General features: G+C 41.7%; 1 protein-coding gene across 1 annotated transcript in view; it reads left to right on the top strand.

The window, feature by feature from the left end:
• DNAH7 (dynein axonemal heavy chain 7) overlaps positions 1 to 14,896 on the top strand; it is a gene marked incomplete at its 5' end in the record, with an annotated part of 161,860 nt that overhangs the window by 41,997 nt on the left and 104,967 nt on the right. The window contains 5 exons of the mRNA XM_083349744.1: positions 860 to 1,084; positions 1,679 to 1,825; positions 4,064 to 4,749; positions 8,666 to 8,852; positions 12,322 to 12,515. Coding sequence (XP_083205870.1) covers positions 860 to 1,084; positions 1,679 to 1,825; positions 4,064 to 4,749; positions 8,666 to 8,852; positions 12,322 to 12,515 — 1,439 coding nt within the window. The remainder of the gene's footprint in view (positions 1 to 859; positions 1,085 to 1,678; positions 1,826 to 4,063; positions 4,750 to 8,665; positions 8,853 to 12,321; positions 12,516 to 14,896) is intronic.

Genomic DNA, 14,896 nt, shown 5'->3' with positions numbered 1-14,896 from the left:
TTCAGAGCCCCCCCCAACCAGGCCATGCCATGCTACCGTATGGAGGATGGGCGTGGTAGACCTGGTCCCCCTCCACCATTTTGGAGCCGGGGAGGTGGCAGCGAAAGGCTCTGCTGCTGCTGTGTGCTGCCGGAGGGAGTGGTGCCGCCACTCCGCCCCACAGATCACCTCCCTGGCGGCAGCTGCCACCTCCTCCTCCTCTGCCAACACTCCTGTGGCTTACGCCATGACCGCTGCCTCCCTCTGCCAGCCCTCTGTCGCCACCACTGGACAGAACAGAGAATAGGAAGCGGAGCGGCTCTTTGCAGCGATGCAGAGCAGAGAAGAGCACTTGCTTGCCGCCCTGCATCGCCCTGCGTCTCCCTTCTCCATTCTCGAAATGGCAGCCCCTTTTCCTGCTGCTTCTCCTCTTGGCGCTGCTATAGAGCTTGGCTCACCATTGCCCAGTCCTCCCTCTTCCTGAAAGCAAGAAAAAAAAAATGTTCACTAACCTGCTTTCCAGCTCTGGCATGTTTCTCTCCTGCTGCAGGGAAACGGAGTTTATGGGACTAAAAAAAGTTCAGTCAGGCCTTCCAACTTCGCGAGACCTTTTTTTTTTTAGCGAGAAGTTAGTCCCATACACTCCATTTCCCTGCAGCAGGGATGGAGTGGGTGGGGTCCTAATTAGGGCTTATTTTTGGAGTAGGGCTTATATTAAGCCCACCCCACAAATCAGGGTAGGTCTTTTTTCTGAGGTGGGGTTTATTTTCGGGGAAACATGATAGTATGATTTGAATTTAATGAATTTTAGCATGCAAACCCTGCTCTGTGTTTAGTGTTCAGAAATGACTCCGGTTGCTTAATGTTTCTTCCCAAACAGGCATATATAGTGAAAGTGGAACAAGTTGACATGCTGGCAATGGAACAAAAATTAATTGATGTCAAAAATTCCCTGGCCTTCCTGATAGAATGTGCAAACTTTTCACCAGTTGACATTCGACTAAACAATAGCGTCTTCCAGTGGTATGGACGGATGGGGGAGATTTTCGAAGAACATAGAAAGATCATTAAAGAAAAAACTGAACAGTTTCAAGAAGGACTTAAAGTTAGTGTTCTTTTTTTACTTTGAAGAGTTTGCTGAGATAATCAAATTTGCATACAGCAGCTCTCACTTTAAAAATAGTGAATAGCTATTAACTGCTCTGGACAAGTGATAATGGAAAATTTACTATGTTGAATGACATTGGCCATATCAAAATATCTGAAATAAAATAAATTTGTTTTGATCTAGCAAGACAGATTTACATGTTTAGGCAAGTTCTGTTATGTTGGTGTAGATGAAAATGTATATCCAGATGTTATTCCTTATCTGCACTGAAGTGCTTATTTAGTATTTGTATCTGTCATGCAAATAGGGATATTAGGCGAAGCATTTCCCTGTAATTATAGCCCGAGGCTTAGCAATATGCAGTTTTTAATGTTACCTATTGGAATTTAATCCTAATCCTTTAAAAATGTATATCAATTGGTGCCATGGAGAAGATTTAAACCGATTACTTTTCAGGCAGTTGGCTGATTACAATAGTGAAAATGGTAAGTAGTGGCAAAGTTGCACCATTATGTTGTAATGCTGAACAGTTTATCTCAGTTTATCTGTGTTTTTCTATCTATGTATTTGGATTTTTGATTTTTTCTTTAGATGCGCTGTGAAAGATTTGTGGAGGAACTGGAAAGTTATGCTAAGCAAGTTGAAGAATTTTATTCTTATGGTGACATTCAAGAGGTCAATAGATATTTGAAAAAAGCTCAAGCCCTGAATACCAAGTTAGATGCAGCTGCTGATAAGGTAAGGCCTTCTGTTTTCCTTATAATTAAGGTTTTGTCTTAATTTAGTGAGGAAACACATCGTTACCATAGGAAACAACACGGATTCAGTAAATGGATCTCAGAAGATAGATATTTGAAGATCTTTTAGAGCCCGAGAATATTTGACCCATGATCTGATTGAATGTATATTTTATATGCTTTATTTAAATTTGAAATCATTACTAACTATGGAAACATAAAAAAGCAGCTTTATATTGAGCGTCTTAGTCCAACTGGCTTAATTCTGTCTATGCTGACAGATGCCTTTTGGGGTTTTTCCCAAACCCCCCCTTTTTTAAAAAAAATGCTGGCTTTTGAACCTCTAATGTTCTGTATCTCAAGGCTGTGATTTTCCAGTGAACAATTGGCTTATCATGATGTTATTTTTCTGTGTGTTGAGATGAAATCTGTTTACCCCAATTAAAAATGTTTTATGTAATTATTCCTTGACCTTATTAAAGTTGAATGAATGTTTCTATTAGCATTGCCTTAATAGAAATATCTTTTTAAGGGTTTTGCAGTATGTTGGAAACAGCTTACAATTAAACACAATAGCTCAGGGGTGTCAAACTGCCGGCCCACGGGCCGGAGCGTCACGGAGAAACCGCGCCCATCCCATTGCCGGCAATGGGAAAAAGTTCCGATACGTCGTGCGACGTCACGTGATATTGCGAGTTTGATGTTGTAGTTATCTTTAATGGAAAAAGTTCTACCCTGGTTATGGAAGTTCAGCAAGATTCTAGAGTTGATGGTTCTTTTGCAGGGATTCTCATTACCTTAATCCAGGGGTCTTCAAACTTGGCCCTTTTATGACTTGTGGACTTCAACTCCCAGAATTCTGGGAGTTGAAGTCCACAAGTCATAAAAAGGGCCAGGTTTGAAGACCCCCTGCCTTAATCCATAGGAGTGTCCTGTGCACCTTAAGATATAAGCTCTTGATTACAACTGACTATTTAGCACTGTGATCTGTGAAATGTCCTTGATGCATGTGAGTTACAGTTTGGCATGCATCAAAGTGAATTCAGAAGAATGTGGTGTAGCAATCATTTATCATTTGTTCAACTTTACTATTGAATTGCTTTTCCCGATGCCTTTATTCCTTTGTATTTTTGGCTGCGTGAGACACTCATTAATTTAATTTAATTTAATTTATTGAGATTTCTATACCGCCCTTCTCCCAAAGGGACTCAGGGCGGTTCACAGGGCATAAATATAAATGACAATACAAAAATTAAAAGACAATTAAATCAATGCCCAAATTAAAACAAGAATAATAAAACAAGCCTATAAAAACCCATATACCCCCATCAGGCCAGACCCGCTAGTTCAAATAAATGGGTCTTCAACCCGCGACGGAAGGATCGGAGGTCTGATGCCATCCGGAGCTCAGCCGGCAGTTGGTTCCATAATGCCGGAGCACCCACAGAGAAGGCCCTCCCCCTGGGGGCCACCAGTCGACATTCCTTGACAGGAGGCACCCTGAGGAGGCCCTCTCTGTGGGCGCGCACAGGGCGGAGGGGGGTCGACACCGGCAGCAGGTGGTCCTCGAGGTATTGCGGACCCATGCCATGTAGGGACTTAAAGATCATAACCAAAACCTTGAACCTTACCCGGAAGACAACTGGTAACCAATGCAGCTCACGGAGCAAAGGTGTAACATGGGAGTACCGGGAAACTCCCAAGACAACTCTCGCGGCCGCATTCTGTACCAGTTGGAGCCTCCGAGTAGTCTTCAAGGGAAGCCCCATGTAGAGAGCATTACAGTAGTCTAGGCGAGAGGTCATGAGCGCATGAGTGACCGTACATAAGGCCTCCCGGTCCAGATAGGGCCGCAACTGGCGCACCAGGCGAACCTGGGCAAAAGCCTTCAGTATATATGCTCAGATTCTGTTTCTTCCTGTAACTTTCTTCAGTCTTATCACAAAAAAAGGTGACAGCTAAGCCATTTAAACAGATCTCCATGTTACACTGATCTCACTGGTGCTTCTGCCAAACTATGCACTCTGGGGAGTGCGTGCATGACTTACTGCTGTTTAACTGCTGTCTTTGTATATGAAGATGATTTAAAGGTGAAGTGGTCCTTTAAGGACCACAAGGACAATCAGAAAAATGGGATCTAAAATCATAAGGTATCTTTTGTCTGATTAAAATTTGTAGTAAAGCAATGATGTGTTTATTTCTTTTTTTTTTAAAAAAAAAATCCTCCTGACTTCTGTAGATTGATCAGTTTAACGCAGAAGAGGAGGCTTACGGATGGCTGACATCTCAGTACCCTCAGCGTAAAAAAATTCAAGATACTCTGAAACCATACCTTCAGCTTTATGAAATGACAGTAGACTTTAACACCAAATATAGGAACTGGATGGATGGAATATTCACTAAAGTGAATCCAGATCAAGTTGAGCAAGACACGGGAAACACTTGGCGTGCACTGTATAAGTTAGAAAGAACTTTCCATGACTCTCCAAATGCATTATTTCTAACAACAAGGATCAAGACAAAGGTGGAAGAATTTAAGGAACACATTCCACTGATTCAAGTAATCTGCAACCCTGGTTTGCAAGATCGTCATTGGGAGGCCATGTCAAATATTGCCGGGTATCCTCTGAAACCTTCTGAAGATTCAACGGTCTCTTCTTATATTGATATGCATCTTGAGCAATATTTAGAAAAATTTGAAAACATTAGTGAAACAGCCAGCAAAGAACATTCACTTGAGAAGGCCATGGTGAAAATGATTTCAGAATGGGATGCCATGGAATTTATTCTTCTTCCTTACAGAGAAACAGGGACTTATATTTTATCAGCTGTAGATGACATTCAAATGTTGCTGGATGACCACATAGTCAAAACTCAGACCATGAGAGGATCTCCTTTTATCAAACCTTATGAGAAAAAAATGAGGTATCCTAAAACGTTTCCTAAGAGATTTGATATTATACACAAGTCAACTTGGCTTATTTGTGAAATTGCTTTGCTCTGGGAATCAAGCTATCTTTGAAAAGCAGACTTATTGGAAAATGTCAGTTATTGATCTTATATTCAGCAGAGGAAACAGAAAGGTTGGGTCACTTAATGTGTTGAGTGGGAATCCTGTAAACAAGGGCAGAAATATTTGGTCATTCCTATTTCTGTAGGGGGTAGAGGGAATGGCCTTGAGGGACAGGAGGAAGAACGGCTGTCAAAGCAACAGTCAAATAAAAGAAAAGAGAGTCTGGGACAGAACTGTAGCTATCTCAGAAAAGCTCCTCCCTATTTTACATAAACATAAAGGAGGGAAGGGGGAGGTGCATTCAAACTTGCAAGATTCTGTTATTTAACTTTACAATAAAAATAGCATTAGTCTACACTACTTTGGTTTCCTAATCTAGTCTATCTTGAAGGACTGACAGTTTCCCCCTAAAATTCATTTCACTCCAGTTTGTTTCTTCATGGGGCTCTGAAAAGCAAAAGAAAATTGTAGATTGTGCACACGGAGTAGGGCAAATAATACTTTCTGCAAGTATATGCTACTTTGCCAGGAGAAATTTTTTGATTTCATAAGACTTTAATTATCTCCAGAGGTGAAAAACATTGCAGGATTTAAAATACTATTTTCCAAAAAGTTATAAACAAAAGGATGGGAGAACTTGTGTTTTTTTAAAAAAAAAATTCTTGTCACATTCTACTTTTTGCCTGGGACTTGACTTGGCCTAAGGCAGGCGACTGTTATGCTCCTCCTTTTTTTGCTGTGCTATTTATCTCTCCAGGAATGCAATTATTATAGTGTTTGGTGACTCGTAGAACTCTTTTAGGGATCTGAACGTACATTGACCAGCTCATACACAGTGCTTCTTTTAAATAATTCAATTGTCCTTTGGCAGTATTCAGGGTTCATTGTTGTAGAGGTGTGTGCTAATTGGCTGCATCTTTTATTTATGTCTATCGTGTATTTTGAAAATAGAATCTGGGACTTCTTGGTTCAGAAGGTGAATCTGATACATGCCCAAGGTTGGGCCTTCACAGTAGTAATATGAGTGCAAAGCATACTGTTATTGAGTCCATAGATTGCTGAATAGCGGTCCTCTTGATTATAAGTCAGACTCTTTTAAAGAAAGACGGAAACAACAAGGCACTTGCACTAAGGCTTCTGCAGATGTTTTTGCAGATGTTTCTCACATTTGCTCAGGTTATATGACAGTTGAGCAGAACCAGGTGATACCGACAAAGGAGAATATTTGTAGCTCAGGGTTGAGATGAGGGGTCGTTGGTGCTGTCTGAGTTTGGGTTGTTTTCTTTGAAAATGTTTCACTACCCAAACCAGGTAACATCATCAGTGCTAGGAAGTGTGCCTGCAGGCAATTTTTCCCCATTTGTGTGCTTTTTGAAGGGTTCAACACCCATATGTGGTACCGGTAAAGGAGAATACTTGTAGTTCCGGTTGAAATGAGGGGTCCTTGGTACTCTCTGAGCATGATTGTTTTTGTAGCAGACATTTCATTGCCCAAAGTCGGTAAACTCACCTATGCGAGAATCAGGTGAGGTGAGTGAGATGACAACTTGTGATGTCAGTAGAGATTTTTTTAGCTTGCGGAACTGGAGGAAGCAGACATGAAGTGTCTGTAGTATGAACTATGCTATCTGTGGTTTGCGCGTGTCACTGTGTGTTTTTTTTTCCTGTTTGTCAGTTACGCACGTCTCACTTTGTTTTTTCTGCCAGCTGCATAGTAATCTTATCAATGTAACCAAGGTGATTGTCACATGTCCAACCATGTTATGGTTTCATGCCTAGCACTGCTGTTAAGTGCGCATGTCTACGAAAGTTTTCTCACTTTACTTTTTTTCTTCTCTTTGTTTTTCTGTCTGATGAGAGGATGTAGTCAGTTAGGAGTTTTCTTTTGCTTTCCAATTAAAGTCTTATATACAGTAGAATATGCCTCGGTTTTGTTTATTTTTACCTGATGTTTACCATGCGTCGAATGAACCACGGTTCATCGCCCTCTGATAGAGAAGTATTAATTTATTTTCCCTGACAGTGCGCATGCCTAAACTTCCTCTTTTGGATGGCCAGGTGTGTATAAGTATGGCTAGACTTTAAGAGATGACTATTGTGTGTCCATAGAACAATGAAATGCCATTGGCCTTGGAAGAGCCATTGGTATGACCTGTCTTAAAGAAGCCTACTGAACAACCTCTGCCTAATCTCCAAGCTTCCTTGTTAACAGAAAGTTGTTGAGAAGAAGAAATTGCTATAGGAGATCTTACAAGAAATAGGAAGTCAGTGTGGCGTAGTGGTTAAGTTGCTGGCTTAAAGATCGAGAGACTGTGAGTTCTAGACCTGCCTTAGACATGAAAGCTGGCTGGGAGATTTTGGGCCAGTCATTCTTTCTCAACCCACCAACCCACCTCAGAGGATTGTTATTGTGGGACAAATAGGAGAGGGAATGAATATTATGCATGTTGGCTGCCTAGGGTTACTTAAAAAGTAATCAAAGTGGGATAAAAATCAACCAGACAAAATAGATTATATGGACTTGTTTCTATCAGAATTCAGGCCTGGATGTTTTTTTATTTATTTATTATTATTATTTATTCAGTTTATATACCACCCTATTCCCGAAGGACTCAGGGTGGTTTACAGGGCAGAATTTAAAAACAATACAATATAAAATTAAAATTAAATTAAATTAAGTATAGCCCCAAAAAGTCAAAATCACATAAGGTTACTGCTTTGCTGGCCCCAATTCAAAGTGCTTATCTTTACCGGTAAAGTCTTTATTTTGCTGAACCAAGCCACCTTAGGCAGTGGCTCATCAAAATGATTTTGCCCCGCTTCTAGTACATTGATAATAAGTCTGCTTAGCGTGCTGCTCCCACATGAGGGTACGGACCAGAAGGCCAGTCTTTTTGGGAATCATGCAAATATATGATACATGCTGCCATGGAAATATGCTGGATCTCCTTATTTCTGACTTTGTAAAAGTCTAAAACTCTCCTTTAAAACGGGTGTTCGCTAATCTTAATGCCTAGTGGGGAAGGAGGGCAGGCATCTTACTATATTTTATTATTTGATTTCTTTGGTTGTTATTCTCTGCCCTGTAATAAAAAGGTAAAGGTAAAGATTCCCCCGCACATGCATGCTAGTTGTTTCTGACTCTAGGGGCCGGTGCTCATCTCCGTTTCAAAGCCAAAGAGCCAGCGCTTGTCCGAGGACGTCTCCATGGTCATGTGGCTGGCATGACTATACACCAAAGGCGCACAGAACGCTGTTACCTTCCCACCGTAGTGGTCCCTATTTTTCTACTTGCATTTTTATGTGCTTTCGAACTGCTAGGTTAGCAGATGCTGGGACAAGTAACGCGCTCACTCTGTTATGCGGCACTCGGGAATAAACTGGGGAAGTAAAAATTACTACAGTACTTATATGCATAGAATTGGCTGTATGAATGGAACTTCTTTTCTGGGAAAGAAAAGGGGGATCAAACTAGGAAACAAAAATTATGCAAGCCCACCCCACTTTTACTGTATTGCAAAGCTGCAGTGACAGAATCTTGCAAGACTGAGTGTGCATCCCGCCTCATTCCCTTTATTTTCGATTTCTCGGGTTAAATGCTCTGCCTCGGACTCATGTTTCTTTTATCTGACTCTTGCTTTGGCAGCAGCTCTTCTTCCTCTCCTTCAAGGCCACTCCCTTTACATTAAGATTGAGCAGGATTGCTTTTCTTCTCTGAGAACCGCATGAGTTATGTCTACTTTGGAATTCCAGTGGCTTATTTTCCATCCAAACCTCCCGAAACATTCTACAATCTAATGCTCAATTCATTTCGTTCTGTTCTTATAGAGACTGGGAGTCCAAACTTTTGTTGGTACAGGAAATCTTGGATGAGTGGCTGAAAGTTCAGGCTACCTGGCTTTATTTGGAGCCAATTTTCAGTTCTCCGGACATTATGGCTCAGATGCCTGAAGAAGGTAGACGATTCACCACTGTGGACAAAACATGGAAGGATATCATGAAACATGCCATTCAGGTAGTAACAATTCTCTTTGGAACAATTAATTATAACATGGGAATGATACATTTTTTGTTCATATCTTTGTTGTATGTATTCAATCAGTCAATTTATTATTACAGCCAAAGGCCAACACATAAATTAAACATTCAAATAAAACAATGCTAAACAGAACCAACACAAGAAGACGTAGCAATATATTACAATTAATGATATAGACAGTATAACAAAACCTAGCTACTTTCAGAAAAACTGAATCGTACTGACCTGACAATAAAAATACATTGAGTATAGCCTAATGCTGGATTAAAAAACATGTAATAAAATTAATTATAAAAGATTATTAAAAAGATCTAAATTTTTTATTTATGTTTCTGGTGAATCCCCAATGCTGCTGCGCAGAATCTAGCCACCTGCAGTGTGATCACCGCCTGCTCATCCTTAAGCAGCCACTGGAGATAAATACTTTCTGAACTACCAGGATACCTATCAATTATGGGGAGGATATGGTTTTTCTGAATAGCTCTATAGAAGGAACATCAAAGGATTATGTGTCCAATGGTCTCCACCTCTCCTGAGCCAGAGGAGCAGAGTCTTCCAGCCAATTGTGTCCTTTTATACTTGCCGTACAGGACGGCTAATGGACACGCATGGCACCGTGCAAGTGAGAAGGCTTTCCTGTGGTTTACTGACTCCAACCGATTAAGATACCTGGCAGGTGTAACCATATATCTAATAGACTAGAGTCTGGAGCCAGAATTCTGTTATTCATGACATTAAGTTAGGGCAGTACACATGAAAAAAGATGGTTGTCCCTTCTTCCTTTCCAAAGAGAGTGGGGAAATAAAAGGGGGCATAGGTTTGCATAAAAGGTGCGTGTATCTGTTTGGAAATTTTTACTACAATTTTAATATATTGCATCCTAGAGATAATGCAGTAGAACACTGAACATAGAGTAACAGTCTTGGGAGGGAACTGTAAATACAATAAAGAAGTAAATAAACAGCCTTTGTGCAGATATTTCTTTGTTTATTTAGCTAGACCAATATGTCACTCCACTCACAATTCACTGTACTGTTACCCCTGCTGTCCTTTGTTAAACTTCATTATCCTTAAATCTTAACCACCATCTGACCAAAGACTATCCATGTTTTGTGGCCATTGTGTTTCCTTTCCAAACACAACTGCTGAAAATGGTGGTGTGATCTCCTGCAATTTGAGAATAAGAAACAGACAAAAACCCTATAATAAATGGTTTTAAATCTCCAATGAAGTATAACCAAAGAATTGTCACCCTGAGATCTTCGAATAGAGAATTGTTTCTTTTTTAAATCCACATATGACTGTCTTGGATTAAGTCACTGAATTGAATTAGATATGTAAAGGATTAGGCTGTTAGTCACAATGCTGTGCTGCTTTCTTTGGAGTAATCCCAAATGACTTATTTTCAAATGTGTGCTCATGGTGGGCTGTGAAGTATAGAAGTCTAGTGCTTTTGTCGAGTGTTCATGTAGTTGTCTGTACCAGTTAGTACTTCTGACATTTTCAAGTGAACAAAAAACACCTTTGTATTTCCTCCCAGAAGATGGCAGTATATGTTAAGAAATTATTACTCAATTTTATAGGCACTATGTTTTCCTTCTCAGCATAAATTAAATCTCAGAACATGTGTTGATTTTTTTTGACTTCAAGTTGTGTTTTATAGCGACAACTAGAAACTGTAAACATATTTTTGGATTGCCCTGTATTTTACCCTAGATTTGAATATTTTTTTTGTGTGTGTGGCTCAAATCAATGAGGATGAAATTGCTCTTTGATTTCATTGCTATTTTTGATAAACAAATGGTCCGCAGGATTGAACTTTTTCTGCATGGGAAGAAAAATCGAAGACATTATATTAAGAAAAAAAGCCCTAAGGATGAGAGCCTAGGGTAATTTGTAGCTTCTTTATGGATCAGCTAATCATGGCACACTAGAGCAATTATTTTTCTATCTTTGGCCCAGTATTACTATTTTGAAAAACCCCCATAACTCATGGCAGTCTCATTTAATCTTCAAATTTCATCAAGGTCGTAGATGATAAACAGTGGTATAATAGTCCAAGTGACTAAGTAGGACAAAATGATATATCCAAATGCCAAGTTTTCATGTGAACTTTTGACAGAGTATAACAGTGATTTGAGCTAAACACAACCTAGATGCATAAAGTTGCCACCTGAGGGGGCTAATGTGGCTTCCTTTGAAAAACATTTTTTTCTACTAGAGGTTATAGACTAGAGCAGATATTTGCTCACTTCATATCTTGACACATATACTGATTTGTGTTTCCCAAATGCTAGTGTAAACCCAAACATTCATAAAATCCAAAACTTTCCTTGATCGCCCTTTATAATGCAAATTTGTATGTGTAAAAAGGAAGAACTGCTTTCAAAAATGTGTGCAGTACATTAGGCAAAATGCGTAAGACACATACATTAGACAAGGCATGCAAAAATTCCATAGTGGAAAAATAAAGCATAACAAAATGTGTAGGCATTTTGTGTAGACTTTTAAAATGTTTTAAGTGGAAATAAACATTTTCAAAAATGATTTTGCCTGGAAAGAAACTCAGACAAACCCCAAATGAATAATGGAACAAGGCCAACCTTTATACACTAGCTGGAAGAGGGGGAAAAAAGCAATCTGGTGAAGAATCCTGACCGTACAAAATTGAAGTTGCAAAGAAAATGAAGTGCTAGGAAAGTATAGTGGAATCTGCTCACAGAGACTGTATCTACGAGAGACAGATGGAAAAATTACAGGGAAATAGATGAAGAACAAGGCCTCCCTTGCAGCAACCTGCAGATGGATGAATACATGTCAAGTGAGCAGTTTCAATTAAGGAAATGAGAAGCCAAAAAAGAAGCTGAAGTTGTCTGGGAATGTGGAGGATATGCTTAGGCTGCAAGTTTCCACCCAATATTTAGCTGTCAAATGATGCTGAATACAGAATATCCAGACGCTGTTCAGTGAATCTTCACATTTTGATTTTGACTCTTTAGTATTTATTGTTGAGCACCTTTATATCCCATGATATCTTCTCATGGTTTAATCAGAAGAAGGAAGGAGGGAGGGAGGGAGAGGAAGGAAGGAAGGAGGGAAGGAAGGAAGGAAGGAAGGAAGGAAGGAAGGAAGGAAGGAAGGAAGGAAGGAAGGAAGGATAATATATTTACAAAATGCATAGAAATTGAAAAATAGAATTGGCCAAACCAGTCTCAGAGCCTAACTAGCTGTTTCACAAAGGGGTTAAACACACTACAAGAAAAGATCTTAGAAAGCTTTTGTCATAAAAGTATCCTGGAAAATGGGAGAAAATTGAGCTGACTCATTTTAGTTTTAATGTTTTAGAGAAACATTAAGGCATTGCTCAGTTTTTAAATTGAGATAATGATAATGATAATATATATATACTTTGATATGAATGGTATATGATATGTGTCTTTCTCAGGACAAACATGTTCTTACAGTAGTGATGATAGAGAAGATGCTGGAACGACTGAAGAAATGCAATGAGTTATTAGAATTAATTCTTAAGGGACTAAATGAGTATCTAGAAAAGAAACGCCTGTACTTCCCTAGATTCTTCTTCTTATCCAATGATGAACTCCTTGAGATTCTCTCAGAGACTAAAGATCCTACAAGGTATTGGACTATTTGATGCACATTTAGGATAGCTGTAATTCCTGTTGTACATAGTTTACATAATGACCGCACAATTTGTGGGTGAATGACTAAAAGTTAATATTATCCAGTAGTTATAGAAATACAGTAAAACCTTGTTTTTTTGGATCCCAGTTAGCAAAAAAGAAAATCAGAATTAATTTATTTTGTGCAATCTATGCAAATTTGACATAAATTATATAAATAAAGTACATGTGTGTTAGGTAAATTCATCAACCCACCCCACTGATGTTGGGGTGGGTCTATCCCGGTAGTCCGTGATCAGTCTACCCCAGATTCGACACCTCAACTGTTGTGAGAGGACAGTTGTGGCTCCTTTGTCTGGTAGCCGGCTCGGGTGAGAGTGGGGCCGGATCGGTGGATTTGAGACATTTTCCGGACTTAATACTACTTTAACATCATCCTAGTACTAGTTGACCATCTAGCTGCTCATAACTGCCCTAAGCGGACATTGTTAATACATGGTTCGGTTGTGCTATTCTAGTGCGGACTTGTATGCCCTCAGGAGGGTTTCCCCTTCCTGGGTACGACCCGTCGCTCTTTCTTCTATCTCCCTTAAAGACGGGCCCAATTGTTGGGACCCTGAGAGGTGGTTGGGCATAGACAGGGACCGTTGGTGGAAACATATTAAGAGGCCCCTGGTATGTTTTTTAGCCGGTTGTTTTATGGGGTTAGGGAGGGGGCAGAATGGTAGGGTTGGGAGGGATATGGGGTGTATTCTTTCAACCGGTTGTCAGTCCGGGCCAGAGATGGTTCCCGGCGAGACGGGGTTGGGGTTGGGGACCTCCGGTTTTCCCAGCAGTGGGGTGGGGTTTCAAATCCCCACGACGATTGGGAATGGCAGCAGGCGGTTACACAGAGGGCCATATCAACATCTGGGACCACGCCCCCGCTGTATTCAAGCGGTGGTGCGCTCCGACCCTCCGGCTGGTACCCGTTTATCCAGGGGTGAGGGGGATCAGGCCCCTGAGCTCAGGCTGGTGTATTTTAATGCCAGATCCATTGTGAACAAAGCTCCCCTTGTCTGTGATTTGATCGAGGAGGAACGCGCGGATCTGGCATGCATTACGGAAACCTGGTTGGGCTCGGAGGGAGGTCTCCCTCTGACTGAGCTTTGCCCTCCAGGTTTCTGTGTGCTTCACCGGCCGCGGGCTCAGGGCAGGGGCGGGGGTGTGGCGGTGGTTATACGGGAGACCTTATGTCCGCGGGAGACCATTGTCGTACAGGTGGGCGGGAGTGAGTCACTCCTCCTGAGGTGTGGCCCTGGGGCTCAGTTGGGCTTGTTGCTGACATACCTGGCACCCAGCTGTGTAGCAACAGCCCTGCCCGGGCTTCTCGACGCCCTTTCAGGGTTGGTGGTTGAGTTTCCCAGACTTATAGTTCTGGGCGACTTTATTTATTTATTTAAATTCCATTTATATCCTGCCCTTCTCCGAAGACTCAGGACTTCCTTCCCTGGGGGGGTCGTCAGAGTTGGCTCGGGAGTTCATGGCCTCCATGATGGCCATGGACCTGACCCAAATAATTCAGGGTCCGACTCATGGGGGGGGTGTCACACTCTCGACCTAGTTTTTCTATCTGGACAGTGGCTTGATGATCTGGGAGGGGGCTCGCCAACGATTGTCCCCCCGTCATGGTCCGATCATCATCTCCTGCAGTTGGTCTTCCATTTTGCTACCCCTCGCTGCTGGGCTGTGGAACCGACCAGGTGGTTCTGCCCCAGGCACCTAATGGATCCAGAACGGTTCCAGACGGTGCTTGGGTCTATACCTATCTCCCTCACTCACACCCTGGCTGATGCCTTGGTGGACACTTGGGAAAGGGCTGCCACCGAGGCGCTTGACCGTGTTGTACCCTTGCGACCCCTGATCCGGCGCAGATCCCGATGGGCCCCATGGTTTTCTGTGGAGCTCCGGGAGATGAAGCGTTGGAGACGGGGTCTGGAGAGCAGTTGGAGATCCAGCCGGTCTGAATCTGACCAATTGCGGTTGAGAACCGCTACGAGGTTTTACCTTGCAGCGATGAGGACAGTGAAGTCTAATTACTTTGCTGCCCTCATCACGCCCGCAGATAATCGCCCGGCCGTCCTGTTTAGGGTGACCCTCTCCCTCCTTAATCAGGAGGTGAGGGAGGAGCCCTTGCAGGGGTGGGCTGAGGAGTTTAGCCATCATCTTGTGGACAAGATCGCTCAGATTCGGGCCGGTCTGGATTCTGACTGGGCGGAGACTGACGGGGAGGAATTGAGTGGTCTTGAGAACGTCATTTGGAATGAATTCGATCCTGTGACCCCGGATGAAGTGGACAGGATCATGAGGAGACTGAGTTTCACCACGTGTTTATTG

Source organism: Vipera ursinii (assembly GCF_947247035.1).
Source record: "Vipera ursinii genome assembly, chromosome: 1".
Lineage (NCBI taxonomy): Eukaryota > Metazoa > Chordata > Lepidosauria > Squamata > Viperidae > Vipera > Vipera ursinii.
The sequence above is the reverse complement of the archived record's forward strand: the minus strand, read 5'-3'. Positions and strand labels throughout refer to the sequence as shown.